This window comes from Vicugna pacos, chromosome 17 (assembly GCF_048564905.1).
Source record: "Vicugna pacos chromosome 17, VicPac4, whole genome shotgun sequence".
Lineage (NCBI taxonomy): Eukaryota > Metazoa > Chordata > Mammalia > Artiodactyla > Camelidae > Vicugna > Vicugna pacos.
Genome location: NC_133003.1, coordinates 6,355,941 through 6,375,282, shown reverse-complemented (window position 1 = coordinate 6,375,282; position 19,342 = coordinate 6,355,941). Strand labels below are relative to the sequence as shown.

The following is a 19,342-nucleotide window of genomic DNA, read 5'->3' as shown; positions in this document are numbered from 1 at the left end:
ATGGAACTCAAGCCAAGAGAGAGCTGCTAAATCACAATGAGAAAGAACCAACGACATCAACTCAAATGTCCAAACGTGGTCCACAAGAAATTCCCTGCTTGCAATGGAAGCCTTGGATAACGGATGCAGCTTTCTGTGTGCTGCACTTCAGGACTTCTGAGAGAGGAGCTGTGGGTGGGCCACAGGGCTACCACTCCCATGTCAGTTTCAAAGGGTCCAAAGAGGTCAATGAAAGGAAAAACAAAACTACCGAAGCCACTCTCAATCATTTGGCCCAATGGCTTTCTTAAACACAGCCCAGCCAAAGTCATCTCTGCAGTCTCAGGGACCATTTCTCCCCTTGTCCACACCCCTGGGAGGGCAGGAAACATTTCAGATGAACCAGCAGGAGAGCCCAGGTGCTGATGTCTACTTACCGTTGGACGTACATGAGTCATCCATGGCCGGAGAGACACCCATCTGGCACAGAGGCTGCTGGCTCAATGCTGAGTTCCCAGGAGCATGGGCATTAACATGGGATTGGGCAAGCCCTGCTACTATTTATGGAAATTGCTGCCTTGGGATCCCAACCCATCCTTCCACCTTGAGAAGGTTGAAGTGTTCCCATTTCCCATGTTTCCTTGTTAGGGGTCTTGGACTAAAAGGCAAATCCAGAGGCCAGCAAGGACTTTTATTTGGAAGCATGGGATCCTCCTTTCCCTGGGCTGAATGGGCTCCAGGGCTCTCTGGTTTTCACATGTTTTTCCATTCCACACAGTTTTGATCTCCCTGGCGTTCCCCGGCCGTGGGTTCGTGGTGACAAGGCTTGGCCCCACTGTTCTTTCCAGTGTGGAGAGCCTAGCTTCCCGGTGTCTACTTCCCAATTCCCTCGGCATCTCCTGGACCTCATTGCATTCCAGGCCTGAGGCATTTCCTTGACTGGAGGCTGAGGTCCCGCTCATTCCAATAGGAAGGCTGAATGCGCCGACGGACACAGGATTCGACACACGGGTCATGCTATTTGGTCACAAACTTGGGAAACTTTTCCAGCTGTCATGTGAAGCCCGCCCCCTTCTTCACGGGCCAGGGAGTGCCAGTAGACAGGGGCAGACCCCACTACCACACTAGGTGGGCCACATGAGGTGGCTTCGACGTGCGAGGCTTGTCCTGGGCGAATCGAACATGGCTAGTTGCCCCTCCTGTCTGCCAGCAACTTCAAAGCCTTTCCAGGGAGGCCTGATGAGGGGCCGGTCCCCTAAAGTCCATCCAGGCCAAAACGTGGCAGCTACACCCGGCTACATCCAAGCAGTTCTCTTGACAAGCCTGTCTCCCAGGGAAGCCAGGCCCAGTGCACCTTCCAACAGTGGGTGGGGGAGGGGAGAAGAAGGGGGGCGGTGGGGGTAGAGCGGGAGGGGGAGGGGAGCGGGCAGCATCCCTCACTCGCCTGGGGCCATCTCCCAGGTCAACCCAGGTCAGAAGTTATCCAGCAGCCCCAAGGACGCCTGCCCAATGGCATGGCATCTGGTGCTCCACCGTCGGGAATGCGGCCCAAGCAAAACGACGGAATGCATTCCCTAGCGAACTTCCCAGCCAAAGCCGCCAAAAGGGAAGCAAGGCCAAATCGTTTGATGGTGAAAAGACATGGAAGCAGGCTATATGTAGAGGATCATTCCTTCTCTGGATGGCGCGAGTCCGGGAAAGTCAGGCAAGAATCCTGAGCTGAAAAGGAGGGCCCGGCACCAGCACTTGGGAGAAGAGACAGACAACTCCAATAAAGTTGGGGAGTGCAACAGTAGCCCCGCCTCAGCCAAGATGGACCCAGTAGGATAGAGGTCGTAAGTGAGGGTGTGTTTTCAAAAATCGAACACCTGGGGAGGGGCAGAGGGAAGGGAGGGGGGAGGAGGATGGTGATGGTGAGAGGAAGGTTGGGGGTGGGGAGTGGGAATCGGGAGGGGAGGGGGAGCAGAGGACAAGGAGGAGGAGGAGATGGAAGAAAAGGAGAAGGGGAATTCGAAAGTTTCCTAGAGAATGGTGGCACAGCTGTGCTAGGAACGACTATTTGGCTGGAACATAAAATCCCATCTGACATTTTAGCTGAGCCTAGGCCCTAGACCCTTGAAATACGGAAACACAAAACACATGATGGGCCATCTTTAGTGTACTCTTTTGCCTCCATTATTCATGAGACTCAGCCATGTGCACTGAGATGGAGACTGCGAGCTTCTTCAGCAACAATTGGGGATGAGTCTAATTCTACCAGCACTTGGTTCAAATGATACTTGTGTGTTTGTGTGGGTGTGTGTGCACTGTAAGTGTTTGTAGCAAAGAGACCATAAGAAAGGGAGAGAGAGAGAGAGACAGAAGGAGACAAGTGAGAGAGGGAGGTAGGGATGGTTGGGGTGAGGGAGAGAGAGAGATTGATTGCCTGCCTGATATCCCCAGCACCTTGGTGAATTGGAGCCGTGCTGATAATAATCTGGCTATTATCTGGGATCCAAAAAAAGTTCTCGGAGGGTTCTGTAGCGGTGCTCCACTGTACTGGCCCTAATGGAAGCTCTCTTGCTCCCAGAATCCCAGTGACGGTGGTTCATTGTTGTAGGGATTCCAAGAGAATCTACTTTGCAAGGAGAAGCTGGGTTCTTATCAAGTACCCCCGACCCCCTTCCCATTCAGTCCCAAGCAAAGTGGGACACGGTAAATCTCTGAGGAGTGTCATGGATGCGGGGGCACAGACTACAAGGGGACCCAAACAGAGCCAAAGACTTTGCGTTGAGTTCAAAGCCAGCTTTATTGGATCAAGGAAATGTCAGAGAGAACCCGCAAATCGACCTCTAAGGCAAGAGGACTTGGGCCATCCTCTTGCTGGTTGGCATGCTAGCATCCCTTCCGACATCAGGGAGGATGCCCCTGCTAGTGCCTGTGCGTCCTGAGAGTGCCCGGGGAGCACGGCAGGGCTGAGGGAGGCCACGCAGTGGCGACGGCAGTCTGGGCGCCTTGCCCTTGCTGCCGAGCCCTAGGAGTGTGGCTGGTTCCTCGTCCTTTGTTCTCAGCCGTGGCTCGGCATCCCAGGGAAAGAGGCCTGAATTGGGCTCGACCAAAGGCTTTCCTGAGGCCCTGGTGAGCCTGGCAGCATGTCCAGGAGGGCCTGGAATTCGTCATCACTAAGGTGTTCTCCCAGGGTCGGCCAAAATCAGTCTTCCGGGTGCCATCGCTCAAGTAAGGTTTTGCCTTTTCCAGAAGGCTGGCGTCTGACAAGAGTTCATCTAAGAGGCTCCCTGAGCCAGTGGCGCCTGAGGGCTGGGGCTGCGGGTGGAGCAGAGGAGACCTGAGTTGATCCGATGGGGCCTGCTGCTGCCACAGGTGTGTCTCGGCCTGTTTGGGCTGCAGAATTGCCACGTGGGGGCTGCATGGCTGAGTCGGATGCTGCCCGGTCTGTGGAGGACCGCTGCGGGGGACAGGCTGAAGGGGTGCTACGGCACCAGGGTGCAGGCTGTGGTGCGGGCAGGGCCCTCCGTGAGCAGAGGGCGTGAGTGCCGCGTGCACGGGTGCGGAACCCCCTCCTGGACTCGGCCCTGCTGTGTTGCCGCTGGGGTCTGTTCCCAGATGTGGAGGGTTCTCAACTCTCTGCCAAGCCTGGGTGTGCTGGAGCACCAGGAGCATCAATGGCTGGCCCACCCAGCCACCAGGGGGAGTACAAGGCACAAAAAAACCTGGGGTACCGAGGAGCGGCTGCTGTGGCAAGGAACTGGAAGCTGCCCAGTGGATCAGTTGGAGGCAATTGATGAGCACCGTTGTGGATGTTGGGCGGGGGCCTTTGGTCCGATTAGACAGTCGGGGCTGGTCTGGCATCGGGGTCTTCTGCCCGGGCCTTGACAGGCGCCCCTCTGCTCTGCTCTGGGTGCCGAGCTCTCCGGTTTTGAAACCATATCTAGGCAAGATGAGAGAAAGGGAGGCAGGTACATCAGAAGCAAGATCTTCCACTTTGCCTTGCAACCCCCATGCCAGCACCACAGGTCTGACAGGCTCCGGGCAAAAACACTGCCTTTGGCTAGGCCTTGTCCCTGTCTGATCTGACCTTTGCCGGTTCCCAGGTCCTTGCAAATTGAGGGGCAACGTGAGGGCAACACTGGAAGCCTGGCTTCCATGAGAGATCCCTCGCCTTCTGGCTAGACTGTCGGGACCCCTCCCAGGCTGTCTGGCACCTATTCTGCCTCGTCCCCTTCAGGAAATGGATGCCTTCAAGTCAGGTGATTTTGTATAGTTAAACTTAAAATCCCACATTCCTCACCCCCGACCCCTCAATGAACCACTCACACATCCAAAATCTTCATAAGTGTCTGGGAATCTGAACTCCGAGTCTGGGAAATGTAAAATGTCCAAGGGGGAAGCAGGGCGAACAGTGAAGCATTGTCCAAGAGAGATTAGAGCATGTTAGTTGGGGTGAGAAGGAAAGGCTCTAGAGTTGGGCCAGCACATGCTATGATGAAGGCTAGGCAGATTGGGGGAGGGGGAATGGGAGTTCTGGGACACAGCAGTGGTCTTTTTCCCTGCTGTGCTCCTGTCCATCATTGATGGCTCCTCTTTACTATATGAACGTGTCGGTTCTCCTGCTCTGACACCGTGGGCTCTCGGCCACCTCCGAAGGACGGAGACTGGAACACCCACACCCCTCAGCCTGGATCCCAGCTCCTACCCAGTCCTGGGGAACACAGACATCTCACCCAATGCTGTCGCTACTGGGCGAGCTGTTCTTGTCAAAAAGGCTCATATCTGTTAGGAAGAACTCTTAGGCGAGAATGCAAATCAGGGCGGATACCAGTTCACACATGTGTCTTGGCCCTGAGCGCGCAACCCCGCCCCTGGCCAAAGGAGCCACTCCCAGTGCACGCAGCCCGGCCCCGCCCCCGTGCCCTCCTCGGCCACGCCCTTGGCCCGGCCGCCGGCCCGCCCCTTTATCAGGCAGGCAGGCAGGGAGGCGGCAGTCGTTCCCAGCGGCCCGGGGCTCTTCTGAGCGCCGCTGTCCGTCCTCAGCCTGCCAGCGGCGGCGGCTGCACAGGCAGCGCCGCGGTCCCTTTAGGAGGCGCAGCTTGAGCCAAGCGGCGGCCACGGACGGGCCAGCCCAGAGCGTTGGCGGCGCCGGTGGCGTCCGCGTCGGTTTCCATGGAGGCGGCAGCGGCGGTTGCGGTGGCGGCGGCGGCGGCGGCGAAGGCGACGGTGATGGCGGCGGAGGGGGACACGGTCTCCGACATGGTCCGCGGGCAGGCGTGCGACGTGGGGCCGCCCTACAGCAACCTCTGGTACATCGGGGAAGGATCCTGAGGCATGATGTCGTGATTGTCCGCACCCCGTGTGCCAGCCGTGCACCCCCTCGCAGCTTCCCACCCGACCTAGGCGTTAGCAGCCGCGGCCTTGGCCTAGGATCCTCGACCCTGATTCCAGCGCCGACCCCGACCCCCGCCAAACCGCCCAGTTTTCTGCGCGTCCGTGGTCTGGGGCACGGCCTGGCCGCTCTTGCTGGGGCTTTGCTCCCGCTGCTTCCAGATCGGCCCTCCTTCAGCGCGGGGAGTCGGGGAGGGGCACAGGGCTTGGGGGCCGCGCCCCCGTGGGGCCCTTTGTGACCCCCAGGACGGGAACTTGAGCCCCCGCCCCACGGTGCACCCCTCGCAGCCTTCCCTTGACCACCCCGAGTGAAGCCGCCAATTCCTTCAGATGTTCAAGACGGTTGCGGCCATCGTCAGGAAATTGGTTGTCAGAGGCGTTTGTGCAGAAACCCAGGATCATTGTCTCGTTTCGACCCCTCGCTTGCGTATCCCGCTGACGGCTTAGCTTCAGCATCTTCTGAGGTGCCAGTGGTACTCTCCTGAGTAAGCTTCCTTGAAAGCATGACTTGGCAGCAGTGTTGGTGTGGACAGTTTCAAACCTGAAGTTCCTAAATGGATTCTGCTATGGTACTGTTCGCCGTTCAGGAAAGGTAAGTCAGCAACGCTGTCTTGATTTCTTCAAGAGTCATTTGGTTTTCGACCTCAGTTGACGCTCCCCCCGCCACCGCCCCGCTTTGAGCACGACTCAGCTTTCCTAGTAGCAGATAGGCATGTAGATTTCTTTGCACAATGACTGTGGGCTTTTCCTTCTAAGGCTTTAGCGCTCAATGTGTATGCAGCCCAGATGGAGTTTTTGGAGAAGCAAGTACAGGCTCCCAGGGCTGGCTTGAGATCCCTCAGAAGCGTCCGTGGAATCGGGGTGACGGTGTTTTATTGATTTGTTGCTTTAAGTAGAACCAAGCACCTGTCGTCTTTTGTGCTGATGGAGACATGTGGATTTGGAGGCTCCCTTCCACAAAACCTTCATGGGAGTGTGCCTCTTGTGTTGAATGAAGGAAGCAAACCATTTGTGAACACTGCGTGTCACATACTCTGCTTGGTAAGTTATCTAATGTTACCTGAACTTCCACCTGCAGAGAGGAAAGGGCAGAGACAGCTGTCTTTCAGACGAGAAGCTTTTGCAAGGTGAAGCCAGTATTTATCGTCATCCAAATACTCAGACTTGAGATTGGAGCTTGAGATCCTCTTTCGGTTGCTGTAGCCCTTTAGATTGCTCCCTGATTTCCTTAATTAGTATTGGCAATAATTTTGGAATTGTAGCCTATTTTACCCTTGTAAGAAAATTGATTTCAGAAATGTATTCAAATTTGAATGTTCAAAATTTTAGGAATGCATAGTGATAATGTTTTACCATGTTTGCTAGATAAGAACGAATAGAATATATAATGTGTAAGAAAAACTTTTTGAATATTTCCTTCCAGTTTGTGTAACCTTTTGTTAATGAATATCCGGACTTGAAAACCATTCTAAGTGAAAGAAGACAGGCATTGATGATCACAAATTCTATGAATCCATTGAATTGGAAGTCAAGAATATGCAAATCTCAATTTCATAGACATGAAATCCATCCCAGTTCACAGGTTAGTGGCTGTCCATTTTCTCTCAGTCCTATTTTTGCGTACAACATCTTTATATGAATATGACCTTCATACTAGTCATATTGCTTAATATGCCATGCATTCATTCTTTATGTATGGCATGTAAGAGTGTATCAGAAACTATTTACCCCTTCTTATAATAATAGACATTTGGGTTAGTACATTTTCCGTTAGTATGAATTCACATTTTGAACATTTATACATGCATCTTTTTTGTAATAATCTGTTGTTTTAACATGTGTGAAGAATATTTCTAGCAGTGATACTGGGTCGTTGTGTCTTAAATACACCTTTACTGCCTTTTGAGTATTTCCTTTTTTATTACCTTGGTTTCTCTTTGGTTTTTGTGAGTCCATTGTGTGCTTTTGGTCTGTGGTCACCCTGATTCTCAAATACATTAACCCATTTCTCTCTCTGTTGTCTTTAAACAGATAATTATATAATCTCAAACACATCCTGAAAAGAATGGAAACAAATCTCTATATCCTGGCTTCCCTCTCTCATCCTTAATGATTTTGATGCTGTGTTTTACAACTTCATGTTTATTCTTTCACAAATTCTTGCCTTTATTGCCTTTCCAATGATGGTTTTCTCATTTGTAGATTATCCTGCTTCTTTTCTCATCAGGGTCTAAAATTCTCAATCTTTCTTGCGTGGTAAGTTTCTTATTGCAAGATTCTTTCTTTGTTTGCGTGTCTGTGAAACTTTAGATCTCTCCGGTTATTCTAACTTATTGTCTTGTGGCATAGATTATGCTAGATTGCACGTTCTTCTCATTCATGGATTTGTCTCTCTCTGTGAACTCCCTTTTTGGCCTGCAAGGTTTGTGTTGAGAAATCTGCTGAAAGCCTGATGGAGGTTCTCTTGTGATTGACTTGTTTTAATTTTGTTGTAATTACAATCATTTCTTTATCATGAAATGAGGTCCTTTTCATGACAACATGTCTTGTTGTAGGTTTCTCTGTGTTTATCTTTTTTGGATCCCACTGTGTTTCCTGTATTGGGAGAGCTGATTCTTTCTTCAGTTTGGGAAATTTTAGTCAGATTCCTTCAGTTCCCTTTTCCAAACCCTTTTCTCTTTCTTTTCCATCTGGGGCCCCTTTGATTCATAGAATGGCATACTTCTTATTATCTCAGGTTTGAAATACATGAATTCCATTAGTTTTCACTTGCTTCTGTATGTCATGTTCAGATTGTGTGATTTCCCTTATCCTGTTTTTGTTTTTTTAGCCTTTTTCTATTGATTCATAATCATTTTCAAATATCAAAATGTCAAACTTGTGTGTAGAGCATAATTTTTCATTTATACGTGAACATGCATACATTCATTGTCACATTTGTTTTCTCTGTGAGCTAAGATAAGAACTTTTATATATTTCCCTGTGCTATACAGTATATAATCTTGTTTATCTATTCTACAATTCTGAAATCCCAGTCTATGTTTTCCCACCCCCCACCCCCTTGGGAACCACAAGTTTATATTCTATGTCTGTGAGTGTATTTCTATTTTGTATTTATGCTTTGTTTGTTTGTTTGTTTGTATAGATTCCACATATGAGCGATCTCATATGGTATTTTTACTTCTCTTTCTGGGTTACTTCACTTAGAATGACATTCTCCAGGAGCATCCATGTTGCTGGAAATGGCATGATGTTGTCGGTTTTTAAGTCTGAGTAGTATTCCATTGTATAAATATACCAGTTCTTCATCCAGTCATCTGTTGATGGACATTTAGGCTGTGACCATGTCTTGGCTTTTGTAAATAATGGTGCTATGAACATTGGAGTGCAGGTGTCATCCTGAAGTAGGTTTCCTTCTGGATATATGCCCAGGAGTGGGGTTCCTGGGTCATACGGTAAGTCTATTCCTAGTCTTTTGAGGATTCTCCATACTATTTTCCACAGTGGTTGCACCAAGATGCATTCCCACAACCAGTGTAGGAGGTTCCCTTTTCTCCACAGCCTCTCCAGCATTTGTCATTTGTGGACGTTTGAATGATGGCCATTCTGACTGGTGTGAGGTGATACCTCATCATAGTTTTGATTTGCATTTCTCTTACAGTTGTTGATGCTGTGCATCTTTTCATGCGCTTGCTGGCCATCTTTATTTCTTTTCCAGTCGGTTTTGCCAGACGTTGGCAGTGTTCTTAATCACTTGCTTCCAGTTTCCTGCCTCCCCATCTGACTCTGGTTTCAGCTGCCTCGGCCTCTGCTCTCTGCAGGTGCCTCCTCATGATCTGTCTGCATTCACCCCACGGCCCCAGCCCCATTCAGACTGTTACGTATATATTGCATCCAGAGTGATCCTTTTAAAACAGAATGTGGTCATGTCTCTCTCTCTCTCTCTCTCTCTCACACACACACACACACATGCACACACAGAGACACACACACACACACTGTTCATGGGTCTGAGTATAAAATGCCAAAATTCTCACCACGATGTTCTTGTCCTGTTTGGTCCACGCTTGAACCCTTCTCCCTACCCTCACCTTGTACCACTCTCACCCTTTGCTGTCTCCTCCCTGGCCACAGGGCCCACCTACCATGCTGCTTCCTCCCCAGCCTGTACATGCTCTTTCCTCTGTCTGTGATGTTCTGCCCACTCCATCCTTTACTCACTCTTGCTCATTATTCTGTCTCTCAGCAGAAGCATTATTTCAGGAAAGCCTACTCTGTCTCAGTTAGGTCAATCTGTGACCTCCTTGAACCACCGGCCTGGCCTTCAGTGCATTCAGCTCAGTTGCAATTTTACATATATCCAGGCGGGTATTTCACAGACACATTTTTCCCTAATTATGCAGTGAGCTCCACGAATAAAGTTTTTGGCCACCATTGGTTGTTTTCGTTGCTTGGAGCTGTGCATGGAACACAAGAGTTGGTTTAAAATATACTCCCTGAATGAATGAACATCACTTGCTTTCCTCTCTTCAGCCTAAATCCCCATGCCTCCAGAACATTGAGTTAATGTCCTAGCCCTGTATCACTCTGCCCGTAATGTGCAGCGCCCAGCCTCTGCCCTCGAAGTCCCCTCACCTGGAATATCCACTTGGCTTCCTTGTGTCCACCCATATCCAGCCTTTGAGGTTCAGCTTCAGTGTACCCTCTGCAGAGCTTCTGAAAACCATGTTGGTAAAGGGGGTGAGAAGGGATAAATTGGGAGTTGGAAGTTTGCCCCTCTCACGGAGTGATGGAAATGTTAGGTGGTGATGGTTTTCTTGGTTTATCGGCCTGTCAAAATTCATCAAATTGTACATCTGAAATATGTGTAGTCTACTCTACAGAAATTATACCACAGTAAATTTATTTTAAAAAATAATTTATAAAAACCACATTGGTCTTCATAGCTTTAGCATCCTTCTCTGTGCAAGTTTCTATCTCGGTACCTCATTTCAAAATTCCTTATTTAATGAACAGAGGATATGAATCCAAGGTAACTACTGTGGCATAATCTTCGTTGTCCTTTTGTTTTCTGGTTTATTAATATGAATCGACATTTTTAAAGCATATTGTATTACACAGGCACAAAATTTGGCCAACCCAAGTTCTGGTTAAAATGAAAGTTGAAAGGAAGTTGAAAATTTCATTCAAAAAGTTCAGCTTTATAGAAGGGAATTAAATGATTGGAACTTTAATAAATTCTGGCTTTTAGTGAATTACTCTTTCCTTTGCAGTGTTGAGAATTAATGTGTGGAGATTAAAATTAATAAATGGTGATTGAGAAAGATGTATTAAAAAACTTGTTTGCCTTTGCCAAACAAGAAGGCATTTTCAAAGCAGATACATGAAAAAGTATAGATTAGGGCTACACATAATGTTCTGTTGAATAATTGGAGTTTATTCCACCCACACCAGGTAAAAAAAACATTTTGGTATTCCAGACCCTACGCCTTTATTTTTCTATCCATTTAAATTTTGTTCTCATAAATTGTAAAGTATAGAGTGTGTGTGTGTGTGTTTCACCTGACCAGGGAACTGTCTGCTGCTTTCACTGTAATTTGCCTACCTCCCCTTTTTTTTATGGGGGCGTTTGTTTGGGGGGGTAGTTCAGTTTATTTACTTATTATTCTTAGAGAAGGTACCGGGGATTGGAGGTTCTGGGGCTTGAACCCAGGACCTCATACATGCTAAGCATGTGCTCTACCACTTGAGCTACACCCTCCCCTTGTATAAGTCCTTTTGAAAGGACAAAGATGGGTCTTTCTCTGTGTTGGGTGGATTGACAGCCGAAGAGCCCCGGTCCCTCTTGCAGAGACACGCACGGAGGTCTCCTGTCACTTGACTCTGAATGTGAAATAAGACACAGTTTTCCTTTTTCTGTTTCAGTTATCTCAGGGATCTCCAAAACCAATTGAGCCCAGCTTTTTCACAGCAGATTACCATTTATTGCATCATTCGTCAAGTGAAAACATCCTGTCCCCAAATAACTCAACAGGTAATGGTCTTCAAGACAGGAATCTGACTTTCATGAGAAACAGACTGGTATTTTTCTATCTCTTTCTGGCTTACTTCACTTAGGATGACATTCTCTAGGGACATCCATGTTGCTGCAAATGGCATTACGTTGTCTTTTTATGGCTGAGTAGTATTCCATTGTATGTAACACAGGGAAATATATTTAAGATCTTGTAGTAGCTTATGGTGAAAAACAATGTGAAAATGAATATATGTATATTCAATGATGACTGAAGAAATGTGCTGTACACCAGAAACCGACACAACATTGTAAACTGACTGTAACTCAATAAAAAAAAAAGAAAAACAGAAACAGATTTTTTGGATCAACAGGTATCCTCAAAAGATTATCTTCAATTTAAAATGAAAATAGATCTTATATTTATTATCTGTGATGGTAGTTGAGAGGGACGTGCAGTAGGAATCTGGCAATTCCCTGAGATTTTCTTTACCCACTTGGGACAGCTTCCTTGATTATTAATTAATAAAAGAAGCGAAGAGAATCCATGTGGTTAAATTGTATTTCATTTTATTTCTTCTTATCTGATGATGGGAAATCAAATGCCCAAAAGCATCCAGGGAGATAAAAAGCAGAAAGGGAAGAGTTTGAATAAAACAGAAAATTTGAAACTTACCTGAAGTATCAAATCAAACATATTTAATTTGTTTTTTCTTTTTTGGAAAAACTTCACATAGGGAGGCATTGTAACTTAGGGATTAAAGGTGCACACTCAGTCACTGAGTAGCTGACCTTGAGCAAACTTTTTGACCTCACTGAACCCCAGTTTCCTTGCCTGCAACATGGGGATAAAAATGTTACTTGCATTTTAGGATTTTTGCAACGGTCAGTGTAAATACATAACAAATGCTTAGCCAGTATGCCTACAGGCTGAGTGTAATGTAACTCTCCTTGTGATGTGTGACTCTCAGAAGAGATCTTCAGGCTACTCTGAGGATGTAGAATTCCTGCATAATTTTTGAATCCCTGTAAACTACAGTTAGGTCCCTCAGTGGGGCAGAAACAGATGTGAACCTTTTCGGGTTAAATGAAAACCTGCCATTTCCTTAGCCTAGAACATCGCTCATTGCTGGGGTGCTTTTGTTGTTGCCTACTTTAGGCAAATCATTTCATGTAATAATTATCAGACTTTCCCTAAGACTTGGATTCCTGGGATAAATCTAACTTGGGTAGGCAGAATTTCATTTAAAATAGCCCCTGAGAAATGTATAAGATCCAGATAAACTGTTGTCTAAAGTCATTTGCTTTCTTTATTTTTTAAGTGAAGTATCATTGATTTTCAATATTGTGTTCGTTTCAGGTACACAGGAAATTGATTCAGATATATATATATATATATTTCTTTTCTGATTTTTTTCCCTTTCCATTATAGGTTTACAAGCTATTGACTATAGTTCGTGGTGTTGTACAGTTAATCCTTGTTGTTTATTTTATATACAGAAGTGTGTATCTGTTAATCCCATAATCCTAATTTATCTCTCCTCCCAGCCTTTCCCCTTTGGTAACCATAAGTTTGTTTTCTGTGTCTGTGAGTCTACTTCTCTTTTGTAAATATTTGTATAATTTTTTAGATTCCACATATAAGTGATATAGAACATTCGTCTTTCTCTGAGTGACTTCACTTAATATAATGTGGCATATATACACAATGGAATACTACTCGGTCATAAAAAAGATTTTAAAATATTGCCACTTGTAGCATCATGGATTGACATTTTGATTTTCATAATAAGTGAAGTAAGTCAGAGAGAGAAAGACAAATATCACATAACATCACTTGTATGTGGAATCTAAAAGAAAACAAGACAGCTGAACTTATTTACAAAACAGAAACAGACTCAGAATGGAAAAAGCCTCTTGGTTTTAAAAGTATCTCCCAGGGCAGTTCAATCAGTCACAGGCCAGACTTTTCAAAGCAGCAGCTCCGTTGAGGGAAGAGCTCTGATTGAAATCTCTCAGTGGCCAGAGAGGAACTTGAAAGGCTTTTCCAGAAGCTGGACACACCATCCCAGAGGAGACTGGGTGTTTCCCTTCTCACAGCAGGCTGGGCAAAAGGGAAGACAGCAAAACCATGCAGCACTTTGGGCTTTAAGTCCGAATTCACATCCTCACACCTTCCCTCAGCCTTCAACCCGTTCTCTTCTTTCTCCTGAGTGTCAGGGGAACTCCTGGCCTCTACGTGTTGATTGATTTGAGTGGAAGATGGTCAACACTGCTTTGGGTGGCACCAGAGTAGGTTAAGTGCTGTCACTCAGACTAAACAGCAAAAGAAATATTGTCTTCTAGCTTTAAATGTATTTTATTCCCCTCCTGGCAGCCAACGGAAGGGGTCAGATCTTTTTTGTGGTTCACTGGCTATTACTTCCACCACTAAGAATTTATCCTTGCTAGTACATTTCCACTCTTTTTGTCTTGTGGATGAGGGAGAGTTTCTTAACATTTTCTTTACCTTCCAGGTAGTTTGTGTTTAGAGTCCCTCCTTTCCTGTTCATAAGACACACACACACCCACCCACATGCACGCACACGCACACACAACTTAATTGACAAGTTTATCTGATGCCTTTAAATCTTGAGTATTATTTTTTGATGGCCACTTCAAAAGTGGAAAGCTATTAAAGGAAGAGAAATGAAGCATCTGAGTATTCAAAGCCAAGATAATTTGGAATGTGTTTCTTAGTACTCATCTTCATCTTTAAGAAATTGACCATTTTCACTGCCCACTTATAATTGCCAATAAAATCCAACTAAAGAAAACATGAACCAAGTACCAGATGAAATAATTTGTCTATTTCAGGTCTACCCCCCAGCTTTGATCTGGAGGAGGGCATCACGTATGCACAGATGCAGGTGAGGTTTCTGCACCACCTCTGAATGATTCTATTTTGTTGCTTTTAATTCAGATCTAACCTGATTTCTTTTTCCATTTTAGACTGTGATTGAAGAAGTCCTAGAGGAAAGTGGGTATTACAATTTGATTTCTAACAGGTGAGATCCAGGGTTTGCTTTCAAATATTAAAGTTCAGTTTAGAACTTAGAATTCACCCCACCAAAGTTAAGTGAAATCTGGCAGCCCATGCTGGGCAGGGGACACATGGACAGAATCCCCAGGATGAATAGTTCCAGCAACTGCTTGGACTTTCCTGAGAACCCACTTCTGGCAAGCTTGCCACAGGCGGCTGGCTCTTCACAATCAACCCTGTGTGTTGCCACAGCCGGCAGCAGCAGCCCAGGAAGCCCAGAGGACTCTCAATGCCGAGAGAGTGCAGCCCCATGTTGGGCGTCAAAATCTGTTACCAAACTAAGGTCCAACAGCTCGCCACTCAAAAATCAATACTCGAGAGGGACAAATTTTGGTAGAAAGGACAGTTGCCTTTTGTTCGAATGCTGGCAGTCTGGGGAGGTTGGTGGACTTAGTGTCTACAAAAAACAAATCCAAAGGGTCTGCTGGATCATGAATGTTTTAAAGGGAAAAAGGAAGTGACTTCAGGTAAGTCATTGAGATGGGGGTCAGAGTCATTTCTCTCCCCATTCCTTCATGTGCAGGCTTGTCGACCTCTTGTGATTTTTCCTTAGATGCCATCTTTTTCACATAGTTTGTTCACGGGATGACTGAAGGGGAAGCTAGGAAAGTGATCTGGTCATTTGTTAATTACTTAGTCTCCATTTCTTCTTCTTTGATCTTGGAAGGAAACAACATGTTAAGCAAGGTATTGTGTGATCAAAATATTTGAAAGGTGCGCTAGACCTGGATTTGAGCAGAGCATGGTGGTGCCTGATTTAAAGTCAGTGACCAGACAAAGGGACTTCCTGCAGAGAGTTCTTCCTGCCAAAATGTGCTTACATTAGTTTCTTTGAGAGGCAATCCCAGAAAACTCTGGTAGGGTATTGAAATCAATGAAGCAAGTTACCATTGTGGTGGCTGGAACTTGACACCATTGGGACTCTGAGCGCTCCAGGGCTCAGGTAGCTGGGATACTGATTTGTGATTCCCATCAATCCTTGCTGGAGGCCTTTTTACTCTTGGGACATTAGTTCCTTGGCATTTCTGGCCTCCTCTAAGAGTACGCAAAGCAGATCCAAGGGGCCAGAGAAATCCTCAGGAAAAGGAATGCAGATACTGGTGGTTGGAAGTAAGGCCAGCATAGTTTGAAGGGGTTTGTATGAGGGGATATGGGTGCTGCCAGTGTCTACGATAAATGAATTGTCTCTGGGCTTTGTTGAGCAGCCCACTGGTAACTGAATAATCAGATCGACGGTGAGCCACCACTTACACATCGTGTACAACTAAAGTTGCTTTAGGAGTCCTGTAGAGTATGCTCTCTCAAAGTTGCCTTTTCTGCCTGGAGATACAGCCTTTCTGTCCAGCTGATGAAGCTGTCAGGTGACCACTATTTAAATTATTCTCAATGTATTTCCCAAAGATAATTATTAGCCACGGAAAGAGAAAGAAGTCTTAAGAACAACCTGTTATGGTCATTATATGGAAATTAGATTCTTTTTTAGACATTAATTCAGTCCCCAGACTTTTTTTCTCTTCTGTTTCAACAAGTTATTCTTGTGAATCACACATAAGCATATTCAACTGCTTGTTCTTTTGGCGTGACAATGTATTTCCAAAATTCTACCTCTGTAAGTTTAGTTCTGCTGTGATTTGTAACTTCAGAGAAATGAAGTCATATTGTTAAAAGAAATCACCCTTTCCATCATCACTGTGCTCCCACCATCCTGGAGTGATTTTGATCGTTCATTTTCTACTTTCGATCTGAATACTTCCAGCCTTCCACGGATGGTGTGAATGTCTCTGTTCTTGACTTTTGGCAACTTCTTATTTCAAGTGCCCTTGCTTGTGGTGGGGCAAAAATCATACTTACCACTGTTGCATCTGCATTTTCTCAGAGACTCAGGATCATGGGCTATGACTGTCTTCAAATTTTTGCAGAGAATCAACTAAGTATCAGTGTAAGGAACTTAGGGAGGTTCTTACAAGAGGTCTAATTTTTCCTTTTTTAGAAATAATAATTTCAGTCTTTCAAATGTATGGTTATCCTTTCAATTCTATTATGATTGAGTTTTTAAAAAATCAAATACTACTCTATTTTCCAAGACATATTCCTGTATTAAAAGACATTGCAGATTTTCTTATTATGGTAAATAGACAAGATGATGCTTAATAATGAAGGTGAAATTATTTAGTTATATTCAGAATTGTGAATACAATATGATGACATGATTTACATGATCAAGTTAAAGCAATATATGATGGTTATGACATGAAATTTTCTTAAAATGCTCCAAGTTAAAATGAATAATCCATTTAAATAGCCACATGGCCATGACATTCCCTCTTCAGTTTCTAATAGCAATGATAGAACATATCACTGGGAGAGAGTTTTCATGGTTTGCTAGTAAAATAACCCATGGTAGTGCTTAAAGCCATTACTTGTTTACTGGTGTCCCCAATTAATTTCCAAGAGTAAATCAGGCTCGACATAGACACCTAATACTTCACAAGATGAAAACACACATAATTCCAAATATGAATCAGATCAGCTGTGACAGTCATGATTTATCCATAGTCAAAGGACAGAGGATGCTAAACATCACAGGACATATAGAGGTATTTAGAATTAGTACTTAGAATCAGTAGAGTGTATTTTCCCAGGTAGTTTTTGTAAATAGCCAATATCCTCAAAATGTTAATAGATGCTCCCTGAAAAATAAATTTCCGTGACCAAATATATTTGGGAAATTCTGAGTGTATGTTTTTCCATTTTTGGAGAATGTTAACATGTATTAATATATTAAGGATTTTGAGGTGCACTGTAGGAAAGAAGTCTGCTGACCTTGTTCACCCCAATGAATCTTCATTATTTACTTGGGACACAAACTGAGAATACCTGCCCTAGAAATACGGTTAGAAGTAGGAAGCATTGTTTTAACTCCTCCACCAGTATTTATCCAGATCTGCTACTGTTCCCATCATCCTCTTAATCATGATTCTCATCACTGCAAAATATTAGTCAATGATCTTGGTTCATCACCATGGACAGAGAATTACGTGCTAAGTCCTGTATAACTCAATTTACAATTTAAGTCTGTCCGTTCAATCTTAGACACATGTGTACAAAGCATCCAGACAACAGCTAAAGCATTAAGCCAAAATATGGCACATTTTCAGCTTAGATCGTGGAGTTTATGTGTAGTTAGTGATAGAGAGATGCGATTCTCAAACTGAATATCAGGAAAAGGCCATTATCTAGCTATTAGCTGTCTTAGGGAAGTTACCGAGAACTGTTTAAATAATGGTAAGATGGCTTGGGCAGTCAGGAGGGAGACTGTCTTAGGCACAAAATGCTGCATTAGTTAAAGAAAATGGTAGCAGAAACAGAAACAGCAGTGAGGGACCCTAGCCACAATGAGGGCTTTTGGAATAGGGGGTAGTATGGAGTTGAACTGAAGACAGCTGTGTAAGGAAATGAAACAGGGTTCAAACAAGCTGGGCCAGCCCCAGAAGGGCTCTTCTCCTGATTATTTGCAGGCTTGTCTCATTAATTACATCTGTTAAACACATAACAGTTCACTTCCTTTCCAGAAGATTGCTGCCTGGCATGCCTGAATTTGATCAGCGTTGTTTGTGAGAGTAAAAGCATTGTGTTTTTTAAGTGAAGAGATGACCAGCATATCATCCTTGTATACTTAGGGCTATGCATTAACATTTTATTTTGTGACAATGAAATATGTGTTGAGATTTTTTGAAAAGTGCATTGAGTCAACTTGCATTGATTTTTCCTGCAATTAATTGTTGAACATTTGAAATAGGCATTTAAGATACAGGCTACTTTGGAGAGGTGATTTTTCCACTCTTAAAGGTTGTTATCTCCCACTGAGTTTATAGTTTGAGAAAGACAGTATTAGCAGTGAACTTCAGCAAAAGGCAGCTTTCTGTCAATCTCCCCATTCTGTCCTGTTTAGAATCACAGTGTGATTCCATGTGATTTGTTTACTTATATACCTGAGCTGCTGCTTTTGAAATTGAATGTGTGAACTAAAACATTTAAGGCTGTAGCTAATTCTTTCCACTTCTGACTCTTCCAGGTATCACTCCTATCCCTGGGGCAACAAGAATCACCCAAACAACAGATGAAAATGCTGCCTTTTGAAATGGCTGTAGTTTTCCCAGTCAGGTTCAAGTTCTGGACGTGAGGCACTGCTGCAAGATGCCTAGGGATGGGGAACTGCTAGAGGAGTGTGGAAGACAGAAGACCAGCCTGCCTCGGTGCCGGCACGGCCCCTTCCTAGAGGCCCATCCCGGTGGTGCGTTAGATGCAGAATGACGGAGCTGTCAGAGTGCTCCTGGGGGAAGATGCTGCAAAATTCATCTGTGAGAAGGAAACCCACTCCTCGCTGAACTGTTCTCCAAGTTCAAAACAAAACAAAACAAAACAAAACTTTTCCTATTTTTCAAAGGAATATTTTGTATTTTTAGAATTGCTGGAACTATTTATGTAAAGGCATCTAGCCTTCAACGTATAAGAAATAGTTTTAGATAAAATTATAGGACCCAGAACAGTTAATATATTGGGTGATTCACTGAGCCCTCCATTTTTCTGCTCTTAAAAAAAATTCAGACTATATGACTTTGTGGCTTTTTGTTTGCTTTAATGAAACGATTGGTTTTCTCTTAACCACTCGGGTGCTAGTGGTCTTGAACTCTAAGAGAGCGTAGACAGTATTTGCAACCTTGCACAGTCTCTGAGTATAATTGTCGCATTTAATTTGGACCGATAGAAGATACTGACCTATAGTATGTGTATACGAACATACACATGTAAGGGGAGGAGGGAGGTTTCCATTAGGCTAATGTTTGCTGCTAATGAAACTCATAGTGTTTTTAGAGCACTTTCAAGAG

At 44.9% G+C, this 19,342-nt stretch overlaps 2 protein-coding genes across 2 annotated transcripts; one reads left to right on the top strand and one right to left on the bottom strand.

Moving 5' to 3' along the window:
• Nucleotides 1-2,889: 2,889 nt before the first annotated feature.
• Nucleotides 2,890-4,810, bottom strand: LOC140686656 (uncharacterized). The gene is made up of 2 exons (XM_072940859.1): nucleotides 4,701-4,810; nucleotides 2,890-3,907 (listed from the first exon to the last, which is right to left on the bottom strand). The coding sequence occupies exons 1-2, from the start codon at nucleotides 4,745-4,747 to the stop codon at nucleotides 2,890-2,892; spliced, it is 1,065 nt and encodes a 354-aa protein (XP_072796960.1). The 5' UTR covers nucleotides 4,748-4,810.
• A 5,144-nt stretch (nucleotides 4,811-9,954) lies between these two features.
• On the top strand, nucleotides 9,955-18,831 carry LOC140686655 (serine/threonine-protein kinase Nek10-like). The gene is made up of 5 exons (XM_072940858.1): nucleotides 9,955-10,098; nucleotides 11,284-11,392; nucleotides 14,228-14,280; nucleotides 14,363-14,418; nucleotides 18,529-18,831. Exons 1-5 carry the CDS (start codon nucleotides 9,955-9,957, stop codon nucleotides 18,575-18,577), a joined length of 411 nt encoding a protein of 136 aa, XP_072796959.1. The 3' UTR covers nucleotides 18,578-18,831.
• The last annotated feature ends 511 nt before the right edge of the window (nucleotides 18,832-19,342 follow it).

What these genes read in the sequence shown, in the direction of transcription:
- LOC140686656 (XM_072940859.1), bottom strand. Translation starts at nt 4,747, where the DNA reads ATGAGCCTTTTTGACAAGAACAGCTCGCCCAGTAGCGACAGCATTGG. An exon ending in CCCAGTAGCGACAGCATTGG is followed by an intron (nt 3,908 to 4,700) that starts GTGAGATGTCTG and finishes CATCTTGCCTAG; the next exon opens with ATATGGTTTCAAAACCGGAG.
- LOC140686655 (XM_072940858.1), top strand. Translation starts at nt 9,955, where the DNA reads ATGTGCAGCGCCCAGCCTCTGCCCTCGAAGTCCCCTCACCTGGAATAT. An exon ending in AAACCATGTTGGTAAAGGGG is followed by an intron (nt 10,099 to 11,283) that starts GTGAGAAGGGAT and finishes TTTCTGTTTCAG; the next exon opens with TTATCTCAGGGATCTCCAAA. An exon ending in TCACGTATGCACAGATGCAG is followed by an intron (nt 14,281 to 14,362) that starts GTGAGGTTTCTG and finishes TTTCCATTTTAG; the next exon opens with ACTGTGATTGAAGAAGTCCT.